The 24,302-nt window shown below is 42.5% G+C and overlaps 1 protein-coding gene and 1 non-coding gene across 8 annotated transcripts in view; one reads left to right on the top strand and one right to left on the bottom strand.

Annotated features, from left to right (window-relative positions):
* The window catches only part of LOC144536293 (nucleosome-remodeling factor subunit BPTF-like), a 44,588-nt gene extending 23,287 nt beyond the window's left edge, over nt 1-21,301 (bottom strand). For 4 of the 7 annotated variants that reach the window (XM_078279356.1, XM_078279388.1, XM_078279371.1 and 1 more), the window contains exons 1-15: nt 20,489-21,301; nt 17,754-18,576; nt 13,901-13,952; nt 13,480-13,648; nt 11,387-11,620; nt 10,470-10,679; nt 9,272-9,460; nt 8,720-8,892; nt 8,187-8,363; nt 7,766-7,947; nt 7,300-7,431; nt 6,330-6,459; nt 4,699-4,834; nt 3,968-4,270; nt 1,703-3,758 (exon numbers count right to left, since the gene is read on the bottom strand). In XM_078279356.1, coding sequence (XP_078135482.1) covers nt 1,703-3,758; nt 3,968-4,270; nt 4,699-4,834; nt 6,330-6,459; nt 7,300-7,431; nt 7,766-7,947; nt 8,187-8,363; nt 8,720-8,892; nt 9,272-9,460; nt 10,470-10,679; nt 11,387-11,620; nt 13,480-13,648; nt 13,901-13,952; nt 17,754-18,576; nt 20,489-21,059 — 5,537 coding nt within the window. In that variant the 5' untranslated portion in view covers nt 21,060-21,301. The remainder of the gene's footprint in view (nt 1-1,702; nt 3,759-3,967; nt 4,271-4,698; nt 4,835-6,329; nt 6,460-7,299; nt 7,432-7,765; nt 7,948-8,186; nt 8,364-8,719; nt 8,893-9,271; nt 9,461-10,469; nt 10,680-11,386; nt 11,621-13,479; nt 13,649-13,900; nt 13,953-17,753; nt 18,577-20,488) is intronic. The other 3 variants (XM_078279363.1, XM_078279406.1, XM_078279397.1) reach the window with 2 other exon arrangements.
* A 1,113-nt stretch (nt 21,302-22,414) lies between these two features.
* Nucleotides 22,415-22,496, top strand: trnas-aga (transfer RNA serine (anticodon AGA)). Its single transcript has one exon. It is a non-coding gene; the product is annotated as a tRNA-Ser (tRNA).
* Nucleotides 22,497-24,302: the final 1,806 nt, after the last annotated feature.

Raw genomic sequence — 24,302 nt, 5'->3', positions numbered from 1 at the left:
CCACAGGTGGGAAAATATCCCTGGGTTGCAGGGCTGGGTCACTGCATAAAGTGAACATCCTGACACTTGTCCGCTGTATGATTCATGACTGCTTCTGAACTCGGAGGTCCAGTTAAAATAACCGGTGCAACACCAAGCTCAGAGCCACAACATCGCTCAGGGCCAAAGCCACGAAGAGCAGACAGGGAGGGAGACATAACGAACAACAAATCAACAGGACATGGCACTTTGACAAAACCAAGAAAGGGTTTAAAGGTGTATGCCTAAAGGACAATATATCAGCCTTATCCCTTCTGTTGTCTTTCGTAAACATCACAAATGTACATTTTAAACTATAGCTGTTAAGTGTGTTGTTATAAAACATTTATGATTACACAACTGTGAATAATTCTATAAGAACACAAGGCCTTGTTATGTCGACCAATATACAGAGCTAAAAGTGAAAGTACACGTTAAATTAGAGCTGGGCAATATATCGATATTATATCAATATCGTTATATGAGACTAGACATCGTCTTAGATTTTGGATATCGTAATATGGCATAAGTGTTGTCTTTTCCTGGTTTTAAAGGCTGCATTACAGTAAAGTGATGCCATTTTCTGAACTTACCAGACTGTTCTATGTAACTGTTCTATTATTTGCCTTTACCCACTTAGTCATTATATCCACATTACTGATGATTATTTATCAAAAATCTCATTGTGTAAATATTTTGTGAAAGCACCAATAGTCAACACTACAATATCGTTGCGGTATCGATATCGAGGTATTTGGTCAAAAATATCGTGATATTTGATTTTCTCCATATCGCCCAGCTCTACGCCCAGCTTAAATGCGTATTATCCTGCTCATGCTACTATGTACCACATCCATATGTTTTTGATTTCCATTTCACAGGATCTGCCTTTACATACACTGCACTGTGACACTGAACACATAAGTCTTTGACAAATGTGAAACTGACTTTTAAGAAATCCAAGAAAAAACACTGGGGGTGTCCTTTGATTAAGTTTTATTTAGAAATATTTTACTTTCAAGTGGCCATTTATAAAATAAGGGTACAAATTAATTCTAGTCAAGCCATTTTATTAAAATTTGGATTTTTAATGAATATTCTTTGGGGAGTCAGTAGATACAAATCATGTCTGACTGACTAAAACTTATATATTCTGTTTATTTGATTTGGACTTTCTGTATTGGAATTTCCGTTTTCATTTGGAATAAAGTTTTGTATGTACAAGATCCAGAGTGTCAGTGGTAGGACCATCATCATCATTGCTTGTCCTCTGTATTTGCATTGGTTTCCTCTGGTGTTCGTTCGTTCTTTCTTTCTTTCTTCCTTCCTTCCTTCCTTCCTTCCTTCCCTCACACAAAGTGACATGCATGTTAGCTATCAGTTACACTAGAGCCATTGCCCTTGAACAAGACGCTGGCATCAAAACTTGGTGTTGCTCCCCAACTGCCACAGAATGCCACCTACTAATCACTGAAACAGCCAAGATGGGTCAAATGCAAAGGAAAAATTGCACTATAGAGAAGAGCTACTTAACCAGCGACTTTGTCAGTTAATACAGGGATTATTATGTGTACAGTGAGCGCAAGGAGGGCAGAAAGAATAAATACTTTCAAATATGCTTTTTGGTTTAGGTGGGTGAGAAGCTTAAGGGTGTGAGAAATATAAACAGAAAGAGCGAGCTTACCTCCAGGTGATGCCAAACGTGGGCCTGGGTGAAGGATATGGCCAGATGTCCAGCGCTGGTTTGGCATTGTAGCTAAATATGGACACCTCACGGAATCCGCCTCGCCTCGCCAGCACCTTCAAGTCGTCATGTGGCAGTACAAAAATACTCTTGCGGCTGCTCTTGGTGACAAACTTGCGGTAAGAAGGAAGGGCGGTGTCTGAGCGGGTCTTCTTGGTGCGGGAGAACTTGAGAAGACGTACACGGCCCTTTGTTAATGACGAGTCCTCCAGGTTCACAGCAATAGATGACACTGAGGTTTTACCACTGGTGTCGGTTGTTGACTTACTGATAGAGGCTGAGAGCGCCGTCCTCTGTTCTCGTGTCACTATTTCACTCTGGCTGGCCTCTGACTGACCATCAAGTCCGGGGGAACAGATTTTGGTCACAGTTGTTTTGGTCATGGTAGTAAGGGTGGACACTGCACTGTTTTCTTTTGTCAACACATCGGGCTTCATTACCACCACAGATGCCTTCGATGGCACTTTGGCTATCCTCATCTCCGTGGAAACTACCGTTTTGGTGGTTGTGGAGGTTGTGGTTACCTGTGTGATGATGGTCTTGAGTGGTTCTGTCGTCCCACTGTTACTATTCTCCTCTGCAAAGTCGTCACTTAGACTGGACTCTTCTGCTGAAGGTATGGGAGACGGTGCCATTCTGATGATCTTGACCACAGGACCGGGTTTGGTCTCCACAGATGTGCTGCTGTGTTGTAGAGTGCTCTGAGTATTGGCTCCAAGTGCATTTATGTTGTTCTCTAGCTTCGTCTTCTTCAGCGGCGGTTCGTAGTGCTGGTCTGTTATCACTGTTTTGCTCTCTACCTTAGAAGCTAAGCTTGGTTCCTCGCCCCCAACATCTGTACAATCATTTACAGAAGCCAAATCTCCGTTTACTAAAGGCTGTTGCTGTGTGCTGTCCTTCAACGAGACAACCAGCCCTTGTTCTTCAACTTTACCAATGCTGTTCACCATGGGCTGTGGACTGTTGCTGAGCACAACATTATTTGAGCTCATTACAGAGTTACTCAACATGCCTTCGCTCCCCAAGCCATCATTACCATTTACCTGAGGGAGAGGAGAAACTGGCCCGGGAGTGCTATTGCCTTCGGTTTTACCTAGTCCAATGCCTTGTATATTTTCTTGGTTCTCCTCTGGCCCCATGCCATTTTCCTCTGTACCCGAATGCGCTGAGCTTAAAGTTTCTGGGTTTTGCTCAATACCTTTAGAAGGAGATATGTTTTGACTGCTTATTTGGTCAAGAACACTTGTAGATGTCCTCAGAGAGTCCAATTTTAAGTTGGGTACCTCAGACCCTGTATTTTCAATATGCACAGCCTTAGTAACATCTGATGGTACACTGGCTGTTTGTCGCTCTAAAGAGCTATGAATTCCTCCTGCTGTTGTTTCATGTACATCAGGCAGTGTGACCCCCTCCTGCACTGAACTGTCCGTTATAATTTCTTTTGGCCCCATAGTCCTTTCTACTAAGTTTGCCTCCAATACCTGAGGTATGGAACTGGTTTGGTTTTGTGTACCTGTACTGCAACTGTCTTTGGGTGTTGAGTCCGGAACAGGAGGAGTGACAAGCTCATCTGTCGTTTTAGAGAGTTCAACCAGACTCTCGCTTTCAACCTCTCGTCCTCCAACTTTTCCTGGCCCTGAAGTTTGTGTTGTGGAAGCTTTGCCCAGTGCAAGCTGTGTCTGGGCGAGAGTATGGGGCTTAAGTGGTGATCGCGGCCGGACCGGAGTGCTCAGAGCGGGGTTTGAAGTGGATGAAACTGGTGTAGGAGTCTGCGGGTTGGAGGCAGACACCTGCTGCCTCTGCCGCTCTTCAATAACGTGCTGCTTCACTCGCCGCTCTAGGAGGCTGTCCAGCTTCGAGGACCTGACCTTCTTCTTGTAGGCGATGCGGGTAAGGAAGCCCTTGCTGACATCCACTACATCGTAGTTAAAGGGTCGCGTTGGGCCCTCTGTCGGCTCCTCCTTAATGGAGACCTTTTCCTCCTGAATACTGGACCCTGGAGAGAAAATTAATTCAGACTTTAATCTGCACTGATATAAAACTGGGACACTTCCTCAAATTCTCCTTACAATCTCTGTCAATCAAGTTGAAAAAGCTGTGGAAGGATAAACAATAATAAAGTAAATGTTGTAATTATAAATGTTCTACAACTCATCTGCCACATGCAATTGAATACAAATGCTATTAGACACTAATTCGCCATACTTTGCTCTTCATCTGATCTTGAGTATGCAGGGTCCACCTCCATCTTTGCAGGTGATTCATCTGCTGACAATTCCTCTGACTTTTCATTTTCATCCAACCCTTCTTTCTTTTCCTCTTCCATCCGCTCATTAGACTCCAAATCTTCAACAGACATCGGATGATCTGTTGCAAGCTTGGAGAGGCCAGAGGAGTCCTGATCTTTTGCCTCACTGTGTAAGACAGCAGCTCCCTGAGCTTCTGGTGCAGATACACTGGGACGTCGACTCAAGTCCAACAGGGTACATTTCTTGCCAAGTTTAGCATCTTTGGAAAACACAATGACAGTGCGAGTTTATTTTTCAAATTTGTTTGAAAACGCACATCTAGAGCTACTGATAATATAATGAATTTGAGAAGGATTATTGTGCCGTATCCAGCTTCTATAACATAAAGAATGCGCTTTTGACACTGCAAATAATCTGCAGCTCTGCTTAACATTTGAAATATTTAATAGCTATATATATAAATAATAGTTTAATGATAAATAATAATCTAAACTATTTGTGAGGTCTTTGATTGGCTCTTTGAAATAACTCAATGGCATCAACAGACTTAAATTCATAGAATGCCAACCAACACACACAATGACATCGTTGAGATTACTGAACGAGAGACTTATTCACGCTCAGAGTCAAAGAGACTTTAAATGAGAGAAAACCACATTTTAAGCCCCAAAGTCTCCCATTCCAGACCTTCAAGTTCTTTGCGGTAGTTGGCGTTGGTGTTGCCGGGAAGCCTGGGGACAAACCGCTGCACATAAGTCTTACTGATCCAACTCCAGCCCCCATAGCCCGTAACGCGATACTCCTCTCCTTTCTGCTTCCACACCTTTAAATAAGACAAGAAAGTATAAAATGAACGAGGAAAAGAAGGATAAAGAAACAAAAAGCAATGAAAGGTTCAAACAGAGAAAAGTAATTGGGGGAGAGAAAGGGGTGGGAGAGGGAAGAGCAAAGGTATGAAGAGAGATTAAAAGTTAAGGTTATTTACACACTGATCACTGCTGAGGGAAATGACTCACAGCGGAGCTCAATTTGCTGCATCAAAGAGCCCTTGATGGTCACAGACGCACATACGCACAACATACACACCAGTGTTTCCCAGAGCAATGCCTCAGTTTTCCAGGCAGCAAAGTCTCAATCTAGAAGTAGACTAGAGTAAAATGTTATTGCCATTATCCTATTGTCAGTAGTTATCCTATTGTCAGTATAGTTTCATGCTGTGTTGGCACAGACAACAGAACTAGAATAGTTAGGATGTTTGTATCTTATCTAATCAAACCTCTTGTAACTTGTTCAGTGGTGCATCTAAAAGGTGGCTGAAAAAGAACGTTTTATTTTACATTACATTAAGCTGACGCTTTTATCCAAAGCGACTTCCAATAAGTGCATTTAACCATGAAGGTACAAACTCAGAACAGCAAAAACCACATAGAAGAAGTACATTAGCTTAAAAAAAAATAATGTCATGTTGTGGTGCATGAAGGCCTTTTTACAGTCGCCGCAGCCGACCTAGAGCGCGCCAATGTGACGTCAAAATTATCGTAGATCACGGTGGTGTGCCAGGATTTTAAGTGCACGTCCAGAGGTAACAAAGCGGAAACAGGAAGCATGGACGAGTTTGAGGGTAACCGGATACCAGGACTCTCAGAGTGACTGTAAGTCTCTCTTGTAAACTTACTGGGTTAAGATGAGTTCTTTTATGGTGAATGAAAGGCTTGATCCGACGAAGTAGGTCATCGAATCAAATCGAAACATTGACGTCAATGCTGCTGCCAGTTCTGCCGTTGTTTACCTTTTTCTTCTTCTTCTAGTCGTAGAAAGAGCAAAGTCGGTAGCCTTTACTCATTTGCGCCACCTCTGTTCAGGAGAAGACTACAACTAGTGTCGCGACCACAACGCGCGTGTATAAATAGTTATGGCGCTCCCATGACGTCACACTGGCGCAACAGAGGTCGGCTGCGGCGAGTATACCGCACGTCTGAGACTCTGAACATCCAGTGTCAAGTTCAATGCCCATGTTTACATTTAGCTTTAACACTGTGTTGGCAGCCATACTGGACATCCCGGTGTCTGTGTGTCATGTGCTGTACAAAGCTCATTTACATGAAGAGTGGATTATTTTGTGTAGAAAAAATGGCAGGCTTGCAGCCAGCTGGTCCAATCTCAATCTGACATGCTAAGTATGTATACATGAGTGTAAGAGGGTGGTCCTTGTGTGCATGAACGGCAAAAGAATATCTAACTTCTGACATATTAAACTCATCTTGTGTTAGAAATAATCAATTGAAAAGCCAACATTTGTGAATATGTATGCGGCCTACCTGGTGTTTAATTGGAAAGGTGTATTTGACCCAGGTGGCCTGTTGCATTGTCTCCTCATCCTCCAGCTTCTTCTCCCTCTTCTTCACTTTCTCCTTCTCCTCACGCTCCATAGAAGTCATGCGGTTTAACCTGAAAATTAAAATGTCATTGTCATACAGTATAGCCTGCCCTGCTGCTCGGAAATTATAACTGCAATTGATTTTACATCTACAAAGACTAGTAATGCAGAAGAAAAGTTGACAATATAACCTTTGATGTGAATTCTCAGTCTGAACATGTGTGGTGTGCTGCACAGACAACTGCTGTATAAGGTCATCGATCACTTAACGACAACCACGCATCTTTTCAACCCTTCACCCTTCTATTCAGCCTTTTGGAATTGGAAAGCTTCTTGAGTAACGCAAAAGTATGATTATAGCCCTGACTTAAGATGAGATGATAGTTGCTCTTGGAACATAAATTAAACATGACACACACACTTGCCCTACAAGTTGCTGAAAATCAATCTCTCTCTCTCTCTCTCTCTCTCTCCCTCCCTCCTCACAGTTCAGTCACACATTCTGATCCTAACCTTGTGAAATCTTGGACAATTGCTTCTTTACTGGGGCGGTGTGGTGTTGAAGCAGTAGTAGAGGCAGAGGTGGGTGGCACTGGTAGTGGTCTTGCAGTCTAAATATTATGCCTCACAGCTAGGGTGGGCCGTTTGATCTGATCTGGTTATGATCGCCTCTGCCTGCTACACTTACCACACACACCCTGTGTACATGCACTGAATGGCTGTTTAAGTTTTTAATCTTTTTTTTTTTTTTTTTAATGTCTTGCATTTAAACTGAATTTCTGGATGGATCCTATAACTATTATTTGTGTATGCATGTTTGAAATATTATATCACTGTGTAAAAGCACATATTTATGAATATGTGTAGTATGTACAGTACACATACACTGTATATATACACTATGTGTGTACCTGGTATGGCCCAGTGAGTCCTTCCAGACAGGCAGCATAGCCACAGGCTTGATGGCACACTCCAGGATGGCCAGAGCCAGCGCAAACTCTCTGGCCTTACTGCACATCTGAACTGCTTTGATCCAATTGGTCCTACAAGACAAGCAAAGAAACATTAAACAATTTTAAACTTCTGTTTATTTTAGGCGCTTTCACTTTTAGGCTACATCTGGTTTTAAGTTTTCTGTCATAGTGTGCTTATAGTTTTGGAAGAAGTACCTTAATTCTGACCTTTTTTTACATATCTAAACATAAGATGATGTAATCACTGAAAGGCAACAAAGCCAACATGACTGACAACCTAAAGCACTAAAACCAATACCCTATAAACATTTTGTATTTTGTATGGTTCTAAAATACATAGCAAGCTACACAAGTATCAGAATTGTAACACATCATTTCCATATCACAGTGCCTGACTCTGTACCTGTGTGAGGCCCAGTTAGGGTGCATGAACGGTGCTGGAACGTTGTTCTCCAGCTGGATGATGGTGATTCTCAGTGTGGAGATGGTCAGAATCTTTGAGCCATGAATGGACCCATTCCACTTAAACTCTCCTGCTGGTGTCATGCAGAACTTATGGGAGAGATGCCGCCTCTTGTCGTGGTCCTGAGGAAAAGACAAATAAAGTAGGTTTTGGTCAGGGATTAAGTTTAAGCATGTGTGTACTGTTATAATTGCCAATCCATGTGACTTGGATGTCTATATAACAATGGGAGAAACCCTTGAAAACACGCGGAAAAATGAAAACCCAGAAAGGGCTGAAATGCACAGAGCAACCATGCAGCTCTTATTTAATGTTTCTGAACATTCAAATGGCAAAAACAACAAGATGTAGTGCTACTTGCCTCTCTGTGCTGGTGCTTGTTGAGGGCCACAGTATTGGAACTGTACTGATTATGATAGACGCGGTATTTTCCCTCCTGGCCAAGCTTGAAGTATTGGCTGAGTGTGCCCTTCATCACCACCTCCTTGCCTCGTGTGCTGACACGGGTGACGTCACCTTGTGCATTTACTACTAGTACCTGTAGAGGTAGGGGAAAAAGATATGAGTCACTTACATTTATAAAAGACTGCCCTCTAACAACAAAGTTCCTATTCCAATCGATACTCAGACCAGATGCTCTGAATAAGATAAACATCCTCATTACAGACGCTGACGTTGCAGCCTTGAAATGAGCCGTGGTTTACTTGCTCATCTGCTTCAATGTTGTTGACAATGTTAAATAACTTGAAGATTGTCAGGTAAATTCTTCCCCAAGGCCATTAACCTAATCTTCCTCCATTGACCTGCTCTGTGCACCTGTGTCAGACACTATGCAGGCATTTTTCATTTATTGTCTGAAAGAGCAAAATCATTATCATCCATGGTTCTTCTCACCTCTTTGCCCTCCTTGAAGCCCTTGTTGGCTTCGTGAACAGCAGCGGCCACCTGTTGATTTTTCATCTGGCTAAGCTTGCTTTCTGGGTTCCTAAGCCGGGTCACCATGCGAGTGGCTGCAGACTTCTTGCTTCCGGGACCCGTCTCACCATTGGCTGAGTCTTTACCGTCCCCTGAAAACCCAATGCCAGGTTCAGTCAAAGACAGAAGAAGCCAAGTCTTACACAGTTGTGAACTCTATTTGAACTAAGGCCGTTTGATGTGCTATGATCACTGAAAGCAACACCCTGTTGACGATGGTTACATCAAATATTTATGCATACGCATTTAAAGAAATAGTGGTAACATGCTTGTACTGCTTTTTTCATACAGAAAAAAAATATAAATGTGTAAAATGTGCGGCTTTTATGTGTTAAGGCCTATTAACTGGGATGTAGAATGTGTACATGAGAAGTATGTATGAATATAGAGGTCAGTTATTGGCATCATCACATAGATAGCTATGATATTACAACAAACAAGACGTAATTATGAGGTACTGTTTTGTCAGACCTGTGTCATCAAGGCTGGCCAGGGATGACTGGGAGGACTTGTCAGCCAGGTCTGGAGGTTCGGGACCTCTGGGAGGGACCCCAGCTCCCATGCTGCCGTTACTGTTCTCCTCACTGGTCTGGGAGGGCTGGCTCAGGCTGGGGATGCCATCTCCGCTGACACGGACAGAATCTGATGATGGCTTTTCTGCTACACAGACAGAAAATCACAAAGAGGCTTGACCGTCACATAAACAAGGCTAGCTTGTCTAGATTGTGTTGTTCTTGCGGTCATCACTCATCATTCTAAAACATCATTCAGGGTTCGTTTAAGTGTTTCAGGAAGGTGCAGGTGTTAGACGGGGCTGAAGTTACTCAACTTAGAAACACCAAGACAGATTGTTGCATCAAAGCTGTTTAAAATGACCACTAACTAGGAGGCGCAGTACAAGCAGAAGCTCAGTCTTAATAAAGCCAGAAACATTCTTGTTATCGTTCTGAAATAGCTAAAGCTGTGGCTCCCCCTACTGATAAGTCATGCATAATACATGCACCAAATAACCACTTGAAAGCAAGGGTGACCAATCCAGGCAAGACAAGGCTCCAAAAAGGCTTGTGCATACATGATTACACTGACCACAACAATATAGGCTCTATAATTATTAGAATGAATACGTGCAGATCATCACTAAATATTTTTAAAAAGGGACTACTTAAACAGAAAGCTATCTAATCAGAGGTCCTGATTACAAGCAAGCAGCAAAATAAAAGCAAAAAAGAATTATTGCGCCAAGCAATGTAAATGCTAGTAAATGTCCCTAGTTGATTGTGGCTTGTGTCCAGTCGTGCTGAGTGCAATGACAATGCCATCTGATTGCAAATCAATCAATTATCTTTAGAGAGAGCATTAGGGAATTAAGAGTTCAAGTGCAAAATGGTTGAAAGTGTTCCAAGGCTGAAGCCCCGCTTCAAGAAATAAAAATTGGACAATTGATCACAAAAGCCAGCAGCTGGAATGAGAGCCACATGCAAAGAGGCAGGCTGAGAAATCGTGAAAAAAAGGAGGAACGCCAGAGCGCTGGGGGTTATATAGCAGAACAAACAAGTCACTGATTTTAGATTTATCGCACAGTCCTGTGAAGTTGCAAACTGTGGCAGTAAAGCAGATCCCCAAAAAGAGCTAAATGAGGTCAACTTCCCCCTGAAATGTCCTTGTATACCTTCGGTGATGTTAGAGACCTCCATATGGGAACATCCCTCTATCAGAGCCTCTGGTGTAGAGGCTGGGGGCTTTGGAGCCTCAGAGGCCAGGCTATAGGTCACGTTGGTGGGGATGGTTTGTGTTGGGGCACAGGTTGCTGGGAGTATAGGTCCGTCTGAGATGCTACTGCCACTACTGCCTTCTTGGCCAGTGGGTGGAGCTTCAACAACTACAGATGAACAGCAGCAATGTTGTAAATATTGTGGATTTTATTTTATAACGTATGCATTACTTGGAGAGAAGCAGTGATGGTTGGGGCTGACAAATATGGCCAAATCATAATAATCATCATTTAAAAAACAAAAATCATCTAATTGACATTGTTGCATTATCTTTAAAAATGTATCTTAACTTCTGGGGTTATTTCTTTTTTAAGATGAATGCATTTATGGGAATACATATAGACATTTATATTCATTATGCTCTCGAAGCCAAATAACTACCAAAGCTTACCAAAGACGTTAGCGTTTTTTTCTGCTGCCCATGCAATAAATGTCTTACTATTCTATATAGGGGCCTCTTTATTGCACTGGATAATACATATTCAGCAAGACACAGATATAAAAGAAAAATATGTGCTTTATAAATGCCAAACGTATCGCTTGAGTCTTGAAAAAGACCACAGCATTTGTATTTGGTCAAAGAGCCAAATAACAACGGATTTGATTCTTTAATCAATAACTAATTACACCATTGTGATGATGTCCTCTTCTCTGAGGCTCAAAAACAGAATAGAGTGGAGGTACTGAGACCCAGGGAAACTGCTTTTCAGGTCAGACCGTACAACATCTTTATGCTACTATTATCATTACTTTGGGCTACATATTTTGATCGTGTTTTTCAAAATACTTTGTGAAATACAAACATCATAAATACCTCCACCACTTTTTTTCTCTTCCGTGGACTCTTCTTTTGTCTCCTCCTCTTCGGTCAGATCTTTGCCCTCCTGTTGCCCCTCGTCCCTCACCTTGGCCTCTTCATCGTTCTTTTCCACATCCATCTCCTTCTTCTCCATCTCCAGCCGCGCCTTCTGGGCCTCCTCAGCAGCCCGTCTCTTCACCTCCTCCAGCTCCTCCTCCTTCTTTGCCCGCAACCGCTCCAGGATCTCCTCTGGATGAAAGAAGAAGAAGAAAACAAAAGACGATTGTTTTAAGACAAAAGAAATGAAAGGGCTTAGCCACTAAATAGCGTATGATATTATTGAAATCACACCCTGAAATCAGGGATTTGATCAACAACACAAGTACTGTGTTTCTAAAAAGGCATAATTTCAGAAGACACTGAGAACATCCTTTATAAAACTAAGTACACAAAACCTAGAGAAAATAAAATGAATATAAGTTGTTATGCAACAGTAATAAAGAAATCACAAAATACAGAAATACAATAAAGATACCATATTCCATAGGTAACAGACTTGGGAACCAAACCAAAATGACAAAGAGGGTGTGTTTTTGGAGGCCACATTATGACGTGCTTGAACTTTATATTTAAACGCAACACTACAAGAATTACCTTCCAACGAACCTCCTTGTTTAGAATTCACAAATGGTAGCAGCAACAGTCCGTTTACATGATATACATTACATGATTTGCATGTAAAATGTGGGAAAATGTTAAAAATATGTGTAAAATGAACATGCTTGTTGATGTTGACTGAGCGCAATTAACATCCTAACCTGCTGTAAAACACCACAATAAAGTTATACTGTCGTGTGTGTGGTCAGAGAGCACAGTAGTATCATGATGTGATTCACTACAGTGTTAATATGTGTAGCAACAGTGATGGTCATATATTGAGAGATAAGAAAGGGGTCTTCGATACACAGTGGAAGACCGTAACCATAAGTCCTTTGCCAGAGTATGACTCATCGGTAGCACCATTACAAATTTAACATAAGCTGAGCAATATAAAGCCTCCATCTGCACTGTGCAGAACAGCACAAAGAAACCAGAATATATACTATATATAAATATGATAAAAAGAGACAGAAAGATTCCAATCCTGAAATTGAAATGCTCAGAAAAACAATATACACCAAAAAAATTCCAATTGCCAATGCCAAAAATTTTTTGTTTAAACAAAGCAGAAATTTAATTTAAAAGTCTCAATATGCTTTTCACTTTATGGCACTTTTTAAGCAGTTTTAGAATTGTAATGCATTCTTATGGATTAGTTGTGAAAACAGCTGCCAAATACACAAACCTGAGCATGCCAAAAGCAATGAGGGGATGCACTTATAGGACATTAAGTGGTTTAACACACACAAAGCACAGGGATGAAGTTTCCAGTTTGAAAAAGTTTGACACTGTCTTCATTCTTTCAAGTGGCATACACTTTTTATATGGCTCTTTCATCTACTTTCTGGGGGTAAAACGTCAGCGGAGAACCTTTAATCTATCCGTGCACAGCAGATGCTTTATAGAAGTGCTAGTTTCCACTCAAGCTGCTACATCAAACATTAACACCACATACAGAGCAGCACCATGTAAAGTGTATCGCTATGTTCCAAGGCTTCATTGTTATGAACGTCCACTGCGCAGCAGATCGAATGCTATATGCATGATGTGCTCACAGGTGCATCATTTTCACTGACGCAGCATGCAAAAAAACATACAGATGGATTATGTGGACACCTACAGACAGAAAGGAATGGATGAGGGACTGAAGGGAAGCTCAAGTGCTGGATACTGGCCAAACTGGGACCAGAGTAAGGTTACATAATAGCTGTGTTGATTCCTATGGCCCAGCCATCTATGACTGGGTGGCATTCATGAGTATTGGGGGGGAAAGCAGGCAGAGGAGTGGGGAGACAGACACAGAGAAAGAAAGGGAAGAAATTTGGGCTTAAAGAGATCCTTCTTCCACTTCTTCCATGATTGAACTCAGCGACAGAAAGCATCTCAGATTTTCTGAGAATTGGTTGTTGTTGGTTTTTTAAACGGAGAAAGAATGAAGAACTTTTTACCATTGGCAGCAGTGAGGAAACACTTGTTGCTGCCACGGGCCTTGTTAGTTAGGTCCTCAGTGATGTCCATATGCCCGTGCACTTCGTCCCTTATCTCCTCAAGCGCTGCATACAGGTCAGCCTCCCAGTACTGCTTATCCAAACAATCTATGAGCTCAGCTAGCTGGACCTGGGAAGAACAGAGTTAAGGGAGAGTTCAATAAGTGCAATACAAGATTAGTTTAAAGCCATGACAGCCCCACTGCCAAAAAACAGGGAATGTTTGGATGTATTTTGTTACTTAAAAGAAAGAGCAGGATTGTGACACATAACTATAGTAAGCAATTAAGATAAGTAACAAGATTACTTAAACAAAATAATTCAATTTTATTGTGTGAAGAGCATACACCCGCATTAAGATAAAACCATGAGTGGCATTTACCTTGGTGCTGTAGTACCAGATGGCTTTGTCCTCCTGCTCGCCATCCTCCTCACTGTAACGGAGACATGAGAGGAGAGAGGAGGGAAACTAATTAAGAGACACAATAGTGAGGAGTAGGACAAACGGGGAAAATGCTCTAAATATGCTTGTTTTCTATATGCTGTTCTGTGTTTAAGTGTGTGTTTAACGTTTAAGGATCAGAGCGTAAAGCGTCCAAATTACCTAAATATTGGCAACGCAGCCTGGCCGGTGGTTTTACGACATTGCAACAGAACCGATATAGCAAAGTATATACATACACATACAGACATTTTTATATCTTTCTGACGATATATATACAGTATATATATCATCATATCGCCCGGCCCTAATTGACAAGGACATCTTTAGAGTTAGAGTTCATGTAGCAGCAGAGTAGAATATTTGACAGCTTTTTTGTTCAGCATGGTCCATGCTGAGGCACTGTGGAACCTGAGGCCGTGTAACAGTAGTGTCTATTCAGCACTTCACTTACACACACACAAAACACACACAGACGCACGCACACACACAACCCTTGCTTCTGTGAACATCATTCATTGCACGTACATCCAGTCACACAAACTTTCCTCTGTGCACTCTACTTATATGCACAAACACACACAGCCTCTGAAGGGAGAGTGAAGATAAGTGACACAGCACCTGCTGGGTGCCAATTTGGAGAGCAGGACGAAGCAAAAAGAAAAAAGAGAGTGTGAAATGAGGCAATGACAAATCTTGGGCCACCTACCCTTATAAATCTTATATTGTCCAGGTGATCCATGCTCTTTTATATAGCAGGCCTTCTGCTGCTGCTGACCCAGCACACACACACACACACACACACACACACACACACACACATCTGTGACTGCTTAATAGCAAGATAATTTGCTAATGTATGGTACCAATACTGCTGACTGTCAGGTTATGTTAATTCTATTGAGGGATGCACTTATTTTTGGTTTATGAAACATCAGGTCCAGCCTCCATGCAGGTCTGTACTGAGGCCCTAAGCTTGTGGTATGCTTAACTTTGCACTAGGGGTGTGACGAGACACCCAGCCCACGGGACGAGACAGTCGATCACAGACAAGATTTTAACACCATTTTAAAGAATGAAGAATGAACAATGAAGAAATTAGACTGGAAAACTAGTCCATTATTCAATCGAAAGTCACAAAATGAAAAACAAGCAATGACAGGTTTTGCCACAAACTTAAATGTTTCTCTTCTGTATAACTAACAGTTAACACTGTTCCTTATTCCATATGTATGGAGGAGCGCGTCTCTTACTCAGAGGACCAAGGTTACAACATAACCAAGCGCTGCAGACGCGCATGTGTGTCTCGTCCAAGGGAGGGAGAGAGAGCGGTGGTACTCTCTAACGTTGTAACGCTGGGTTTTACAGGCAATGTTTTTCTTCCGCTATCGCTCTGCAAAAGTAAACTGGGAGTCAGAGTCTTTGGCGAATGGGCGGGGGATTTTCTATGCTAATTTCAAGGCTGCTGCTCTGCACTTGTTTTGTGTATTGATATCGCGAGACACTTTTTAGCTCGACGAGAAATCTCGTCACATTTCATCTTGCGAGATCTCGTGGGGACAAGATCTCGTCACACCCCTACTTTGCACCTAAGCGTCCAATACTTTTAGTCACTGGGAATAAAAGTACAGTAGTGACAAAATGTTCTTTGCACATTCCTGCAGCTACATCATGGTTTAATAGTCGGCATATGGACATTGTTTAATGTAACTCAGGCTTTAGACCTGTAGTAGTGTATAACATGTTTAAATGTATGGTATGCAATGCCTTGTCTATGCTTTTCAAAATGACAAAGTCAATTTGAAGGGTCAGTGCAGGTCACTCATCGTCTATATACTTGATGTTCCACTTCCGGGATTGCTCCGGTGCAACAGGAAATTCTGCCGGATGATTACAGTATCTCACAAAAGTGAGTACACCCCTCACATTTTTGTAAATTAGTGCTGTCAAACGATTAAAATATTTAGTCACGATTAATCGCATTAATGTCATAGTTAACTTGCAATTAATCGCACATTTTTATCTATTCTAAATGTCCCTAGATTTCTTTTTGTCCAATTATTTTTTCTCATTTTATTGCTCTTATCAACCTGGAAAAGTGGATCGGCTTGCTTTGTGCTGAGAATTCGCATCAGCTGTGTGCTTGGCCATCAAGTGGTATTTCAGACTGGACGTGCTGCGATGATAGCTCAGTTCACGACGACAAAACACACAGATCATTTTGATCTTGTCAATGGAACCATTTGGCAACTTTTTAAAAGTAAACTTTCCATTCAGAATCTTATTGGCATCCATTTCGGCATCTCGCGCTCACCATCCACTCAAAACGTAACGGTAGCCTACTACTCTTTGGCAAGCTCGCAAGCCCAAACAAGTGTGTGCGGCGTGCCTGTTTTGTTTCCGGTCTAGCTAGATCCGGTGTGGTGTTGTAGTTTTTTTTAATGTTACTAGTTGTTGCAACAGCATGTGAAAAAAACTACAAAGTTTGCTTGGCCAAAAAGAACGTTAATCTCGCGATAAAATTTACGCCGTTAAAATGGGTTTGCGTTAACGCCGTTAATAACGCGTTTAACTGACAGCACTATTGTAAATATTTCATTATATCTTTTAATGGGACAACACTGAAGAAATAACACTTTGCTACAATGTAAAGTATTAAGTGCAGCTTGTATAACAAAATAACTCAACACACCGCCATTCATGCCTAAACCACTGGCAACAAAAGTGAGTACACCCCTAAATGAAAATATCTGTTAATATTTTGTGTGGCCACCATTATTTTCCAGCACTGCCTTAACCCTCTTGGGCATGGAATTCACCAGAGCTTCACAGGTTGCCACTGGAATCTCTCCACTCCTCCATGACGACATCACGGAGCTGGTGGATGTTAGAGACCTTGCGCTCCTCCACCTTCCGTTTGAGGATGCCCCACAGATGCTCAATAGGGTTTAGGTCTGGAGACATGCATGGCCAGTCCATCGCCTTTCCCCTCAGCTTCTTTATCAAGGCAGTAGTCGCCTTGGAGGTGTGTTTGGGGTCGTTATCATGTTGGAATACTGCCCTGCGGCCCAGTCTCCGAAGGGAGGGGAGCATGCTCTGCTTCAGTATGTCACAGTACATGTTGGCATTCATGGTTCTCTCAATGAACTGTAGCTCCCCAGTGCCGGCAGCGCTCAAGCAGCCCCAGACCATGACACTCCCACCACCATGCTTTACTGTAGGGGAAGACGCACTTGTCTTTGTACACTAGCCAGACCCTCCTCCGCTCCACAGCGTGTGGATGGTCTGACAAAGCGAGACTAGGTCACTCATGACCCCTCTGCGACAGTACAGGAATGTGCAGAAAGGTTATTACGGTGTTACTGGCTACATCTTTTCTTTATGGGGTCGTTTATAATTGTACATGCAGATGGTTTATGACATTCATGAACACTTTCTGTAAAATCGAATTATGCGACAACTTGGAGACTCTACTTTAGAGTTGATTAAACTGCTTTAAAGCATGCTTATGGATCTCCCAACCAAATACTCCTAATCTTTGACAACATAAAACCATAGTAATTTGGGCTAATGTGCGAGTTGGTTGTTTGTTGGTAGTGTACTGTAATAAATATTTTGTCGAGGACCCTTGAATTTTTGGTTGAATAACGATCAAATAGTGGTCAGTAATAATGGTCAGTCCTCACCAAGTGTTTCAGTAATGTTTGCATATTTCAGGAACTTTGACTCACACTTATTACTGTTGAATTATCTGCAACGATCTTGGCAAATAAATGAAACATGGTGAACTTACACAACAATGCGGCGGTTCAGGAACCAGTATTTGCGATTGTGTCGGTCATAGCCGACTGGCAGCTCTCGAATAAACGGTCTGCTCCTCTGCACTTCTGGGATGCAGTCTGCCACACCGGGTACCTTGTGTGCCACACACACCTCACACTGCCACTCGTCCTCCGGCACTTCCTGCAAAGGCGGCTTCACACACTCCAGGTGGTAAACGGCTGAACATGTCTCACAGCACAGCAGGTCACCAAGGCGATGGCATACTCTGCAATGGTCGTCATAGGCAACCACACCTTCCGACATTAGCTCCTCACGGGCAATGTTGGTCGCCAGGAACTGGTCCACCAAAAACTGGAGAACTTTGATTTTGCTATCCAATGGTTCAAACGGGTAATCCTCACACTCCTGGAAAGGCAGAATGTGTCGGTACTCAGGGTCACTCTCACAGTATGCCCGCACCACCTCCGGCCAGGTCATACCATCCACAAAATACAGAGTGGAGTTGACAGAGTCCTTCACATCAGTGGGACCAAATGTGGTGTTGGAAGTATCCTCCTCTCTGAGAATAGATTTGAGCAGGGAGATGTGGGTCTCTGCCAGCAGTGTGCACTGCTCCTGGCTGACCAGCGCTGCACAGAAATCCTCAAAGCGGAACGGGGAGAGCCGCAGCACCGAGCCAAAGTTACGTAGGACTTCGTAGACGGCAGACACATTAAGGAGCTGTGAGGTAGGAACCTGGAGGTCCTCAGAGGACTTGGGAAGCTCCAGGGAGGGAATGTCCTTTGCCTCAAGGATGGGAGACTGCGGTCGCAACGCCCGACTCTTTCGCCGGCCTGCAAGAAGTTAAAGGAAAAGAGCCAGGAGTGATAAGAAGGGTGGCATACAAAACAAAACAAAGAAAGAAAATGTGTATAAGATTAAAACGACAATTGTTTCTTTGAATCAACACAAAATATTCAAACATGGCAACTGTGTGCGTTTTCGTCAGGTACACCGTTTACCACTTGGCTACTGTATCTTATGTTTACCATTTCTCAATGCAACCTAAAGGCTGAACTTATTAGCATCCTTGATGCCTCGTTGAACTGCGATTTCTGATTTTGCACGCGTACAGGAGGATAAACGTGGACAGACTCAGGACATTCAGAGTCGATTCCCTCTTCCAGTTTGCCTGGTGGCACTTGTGGATCACCCAAGAGGCATCGTAAAGTGCCACCACCAGTAATCCAAATTTTAGGAACAGAAATCACATTGCAAAAAAGGTAAACAAGCACATTCTTATATATATATATATATATATATATATTAATAATAATAATAATAATAATAATAATAATACATTACTACACCCTTATAGTAGGTTGGTGTGCTCTTCTAGCCTTTCCATGTGCTTTTCTCAATCTTAAAGATACTGCAGCATTATTGTAGTGTCAAAAAATCTTATACAGTGACAGAAGACCCCTCACACTTGGCTGCACAATGCTGCCATATTAAAATGTCTTCATAGAAAGCAGCCAGAGTGGCTACTGGAAATTGAGAGGTATGCAAGTAATCCCTGAACCACTTAAATGGCATAATGCCTGATCAGGGTGTAGTGAAGGGTTATACTGTGAACAAATCAAGAAATACAATCTACGTTCAAATGTTTCTTTACGATGAACGTTTTTGTTTTATAGAAAGAAAAATGCATCCCAACAAGAAATGACAATATCTGATGCCACAGAGATAGCAAAAGTCTTTTCTGTTGAGCAGATATTGAAATGCACAAAACACCCAAGTCTGGATCACACTGTCACTATTTTTCTAATTTTATGCATGTAGAATTACTTCCAGTGGTTCGCACACTGCTTCTACTGCATTGCTTTACATAACAGACGTGTTATGCCAATTGATTTTTGCAGACACCACTTTATTAACATGACTGTCCATTGGAGGGGCCGCGATGGCTCTAATTTGTTTACCCGATAAACACATGGAGGTATGAATAAGAAGGATAAACAAATTGGTCACTATGGTAACGGTGCACCACGTAATATTGTAACAAGTTGGTGTTTGCAACAAGTGAAAAAAGAGCGCCTCTCTTCAAAACAAAGTCCTGTCAAACTCACTAAGGAGCATTATGTGACAAAAATACGTCTCATTGGACACACGTACAAACGTCCAATGATTGTGCGTAAATAAAATACAATTACTAATTTATTTGACGGGTAATACTTTCATTTCGGTACTACGGCCTTAGAAGAAGTATACTATGAACTGTTAATCCGAGGCCAATGGGAAACAATATTTACAAACTAAGTGTTTTGATGGAGCGTAGTCTACAGTAAAAACGTCACTTACTGTAGGCTACTGTGCCTACATAAGTAAGAAATGTTGAATGAATGACATGACTGGAAAGTGATAAATAACGTCACACATCCAGTTTCTCCGTGTGTGTGAAAACACGTTAAATACAGCGCGCATAAAAAAAGTCCGGTAAAAAAACAAAACACAAATTCATTATAAAATGACAACAAAAATGTGCTGATCCGACAAAAAGTCAAAAACACGAGAGCCGGTTAAAGCGTGGAGCAGATCTGCAAACCAGTGGCAAGCAGAGCACACGGTAAACAAAGGCCTGTTTCTGAGTGCAAGCTCCATTTTGAACAATGCGGCTTGGTTTCTGTACTGAGCTAAAAAATAAAATGCACTTTAAGTAATGCAAACCTGCTGTGATAAAGTGCGTGCACTGGCAAACGAACGTACCTGGGGTGCTACCGAGCGTGCTGTGGCTCCTAAAACTACTCTCGGTACAGTAGCTGGCATCATCATCATCTGGTAGTTCCTCCAGATAGTCAGAGTCGTTTCCCAAGGCCTCCTCTTCTTCAAGATCCGAAGGGTTGTCGTTCAGGAGTTCATCTTCGTCTGACCTATAGCTTAAATTATCATCCTCCTCATCGCTGTTGTCGTCGTAGACCACCTTGGTTTGAGGCCGCCTCACTCCGCCTCTACTGCCGCGGCTGCCTCTCGACCCCCTGCCTCTCCCTCTGCCTCCTCTGCCCCGCAATGCCGCGGCCGCCGCCGTGGTGGAGGCTCCAACTTTCCTGCGGCCCCGGGACGAATGAAAGTTCTCTCGGCCGGAGATTTCTGTATCCACCTCCGCAGAGCCAGTGCCGCAAACGCCGCCACTTGCACCCCGTCCTCGACCGCGTCCTCTGCCTCGTCCCCGTCCACGCATCCCTCTACTCCTGCTGCCTCGAGAGCCGCGGACTGGCCCGGGTGAACCTTCCCGCATCACGGCTGCTTGTTTGGGCGGCCTTCCTCTTCTCCCCCTCATTGTGGGAGAGAGTATCTTCTGTTCCGCTTCAATCTCGATGCTCGAATAAGCCACGCACACCGGAGAAAAGCGGGGGAGAAAGAAACTAACAGATCTGATGACGGTTCCCGATAAGTCTCCACCAAGCCCCGGTCTCAATTTCAGCGCGGAAAGCTCAAACTGTATGGCCGGTGTCCCGCTCTGGGTCGCCTGCAGACGCCATTTTTCTTCTCAGCTCTCCCTCCGTTGAAAACACAGCAGGCCCCAGAGCTGCGTTAAGCTAACCACGGATACCAGGGTTTATACCGGAAGTATAGCGCCCTTTCCTTCAAAGTAAAAACAACGCGAAAATAACAAATAATTATTAAATACAGTAACAGTGGTGTATAGAACATAGCAAAAATATCAAACCACATTAAATTAATTATTTGTTTTCAATGCAGCCGTTTATATAATCCAAATATAAACTTTAAACGCTTTCATTTGAACTAGTTCACTATAACAGATCGGAAAATGCGGTTTTATCCACTAACTTGACACGAGCAGGCCTGAATCGATGCGAGGTCACGTGATCCACTATTCTACAATAGACGTGATTAGTTCATAAAATTAGTTATCCATGCAAACGCTTTCCGCCAATAGTACTTTATTCGCGCTGACTGTTGGGTGGTTGGTTATAAACACAGGTGGCTCGAGTATATTCAATGAAACACCATCGTTCATTTTCGGCCATCTCGCTATCGTCGTCACAGCAAAGCCAGGCGAGAAGATGCATACGGTACTCCCCAGTCCCACATTCAGCTCTATTACATGAACCTAAATAAGTCGTCATAAAAGTTAACAGCACACATTCAACATTCATGTTTAATATTACGTAAATGTGTGAAACAGCTGTAAATAATTTCTTAATCAAATGCATCTTATATGACTTTTTATTTATTACCAAGGAACCGCTATTCAGCCAGTTCAGGTAACTGAAATCTAACCAGAGCGATGCTGAGGTCTGCTGATCAAATCTATCCTATAATCTAGTGTGACAATGTGGCTAGCAACAACATTTAACGTTAACTAAATAGCAATAGAGGTGCGATCGCGACACCCTCCACTTGTGTCTTTATCATATGCAACTCTCTGGGTTTGACTTATTGAGGTCGACAACTGTTTATTTTTTTGACATTCGTCTTTTGCATTTCAATTTGGCTAGCTACTTCAACAATAGACAGCACACAACCCAAGCTCCTGTTTAGCCGGCCTAGCTAGCCAAACTGTCATTCATATGGATAATATCGCAGGATAATTACGTACATCAATATTAGTAAGTGTCCAACTTTATCAGTGTAGACTTTATAGAATTACCACGGCCCTATCACTTATGTGTTGTCGTGGCCGAGTGGTTAAGGCGATGGACTAGAAATCCATTGGGGTCTCCCCGCGCAGGTTCGAATCCTGCCGACAACGATGTTTTTATTTGTGGTTTTGATAATATATTTGCGAGGCAGCTATGATCTAATCACTAACCTACTTGCTGTTAATAGGAAAGGTAGTTAGATCAATGAGTTGGACTGGATACTATTAATCTATTATATTTAGTGTTTTTCAGTATGCCTTCCTACATTTATTTTTTTCATACTGCACCCTACTCAGCAGCATGTTGCCGCAAATGGACTGCCAAACACATCCTAACCAGTGTTGGGCAAGTTACTTCCAAAATGTAATACATTATTGATTACTAGTTACTGTCATTTGAGAGTAATTAGTTATATTACTGTCTCGGAATTGTAATGCTTTACACTACTTTTGCGTTACTTTTGAGTTACTTTCACCAAAATAAAAGCGGAAGTATGACTTGGCAGGTAGCTTGTGAATTGCTAACGCATGGGGTAAAACAGCCAATCAGTTCCTAAGAAACGATGTTGCGACGCATCCAATCAACAATTGCTGCCTCACGCAGGGTTGTCTGATTAATGAGTGACATTTGCCATCATACAGTGTAAGGTTGTCATGCCAATCTCGTCGCTCGTTGCTGTTGCAGCAAATGGGCTGCCAAACACATCCTAACGATCTCCTAACGATTCCTAACACAGATCCGAACATTGCTAACACATGGGGTAAAACAGCCAATCAGTTAGAAACGATGTTGGGATCCATCCAATCAACAATGGACCCTTCGCTAAGCCCCGCCCTCCTTAATTACTGTTGCGACAAGCTTTAGTGCCTGACACGTCTATTACAGTATGTATGCACCGGTGTCAGACGTTACCAAGGAGATAATTAGTAATTTTTGGCGAACAGGTGAAATATCTGAGAGAGCAAGACAAAAGGGACTGCAGTATGCATTCGAGGGATATATCCACGACATAATATGCAACCGATTAGAGAATAATTTCATCAAAATTGAAGCTAAAGCCTATAGGTCATGCCATAATGTGAGCCGCCTCATACACTGACCATTCAAATGGGAAACACACAAATTGAGGAACAGTTATGTTCATGCAAAGCTGGATAAGTGGCATTTTAAAAGAATCTAATAATTATAAATCAAACAGCTTATCCATAATAAGTCTTGTGGAATAAACACAAGACATTAGCCTGACCACTTTGAAATGATAACATTCTCCTGCTTATATTTTTAGCGATTAACAAAATGCTGAAATATATTTATTAAGTATGTCAGTGAGCCTCCGTCTTGCCTTTAATCATCTTATTTTACGTTCAAATATATGCATTATGAACAAAGAACCGTCATTATTTCCAAGCAATGCTGTGCTGAGTTAGCTAGCTAGCTAACATTAGCGTGTTCTTGCCTTGGAGCAAACGTGGGTGTTTTTGTTAATCCTGTCGACATTTAGTTGTGAATGGGGCCTCCCACACTGCTTGATCCACGCCCGGCATTTCTCCCCTTGGGTTTTAGGTTTCGGGAAGGAAAACAATTCCACTACCCCCTCCAAACTTTTAGGATACCGGGTATCGGACTTGCACAATCCATACGCACAATGCTTCGGCATGTTTCCCTCGCTCGAAAGCTTGACAGACCTCCCGCGCCTAGTTACGGTTGCTAAGCCACGATTGGCCTGTGGCAGTTTTCGGGCGTGGCTTAGGTTGTGTGGTTAAGGTGATGGACTAGAAACCCATTGGAGTCTCCCCGCGCACGTTCGAATCCTGCCGACAACGTACTGTTAATCTATTATATTTAGTGTTTTTCAGTATGTCCTCCTTTTTCATACCGCACCCTTTAAAGGTCCCATGACATGGTGCTCTCTGAAT

Source organism: Sander vitreus, chromosome 2, assembly GCF_031162955.1.
Source record: "Sander vitreus isolate 19-12246 chromosome 2, sanVit1, whole genome shotgun sequence".
Taxonomy (NCBI): domain Eukaryota; kingdom Metazoa; phylum Chordata; class Actinopteri; order Perciformes; family Percidae; genus Sander; species Sander vitreus.
The sequence above is the reverse complement of the archived record's forward strand: the minus strand, read 5'-3'. Positions and strand labels throughout refer to the sequence as shown.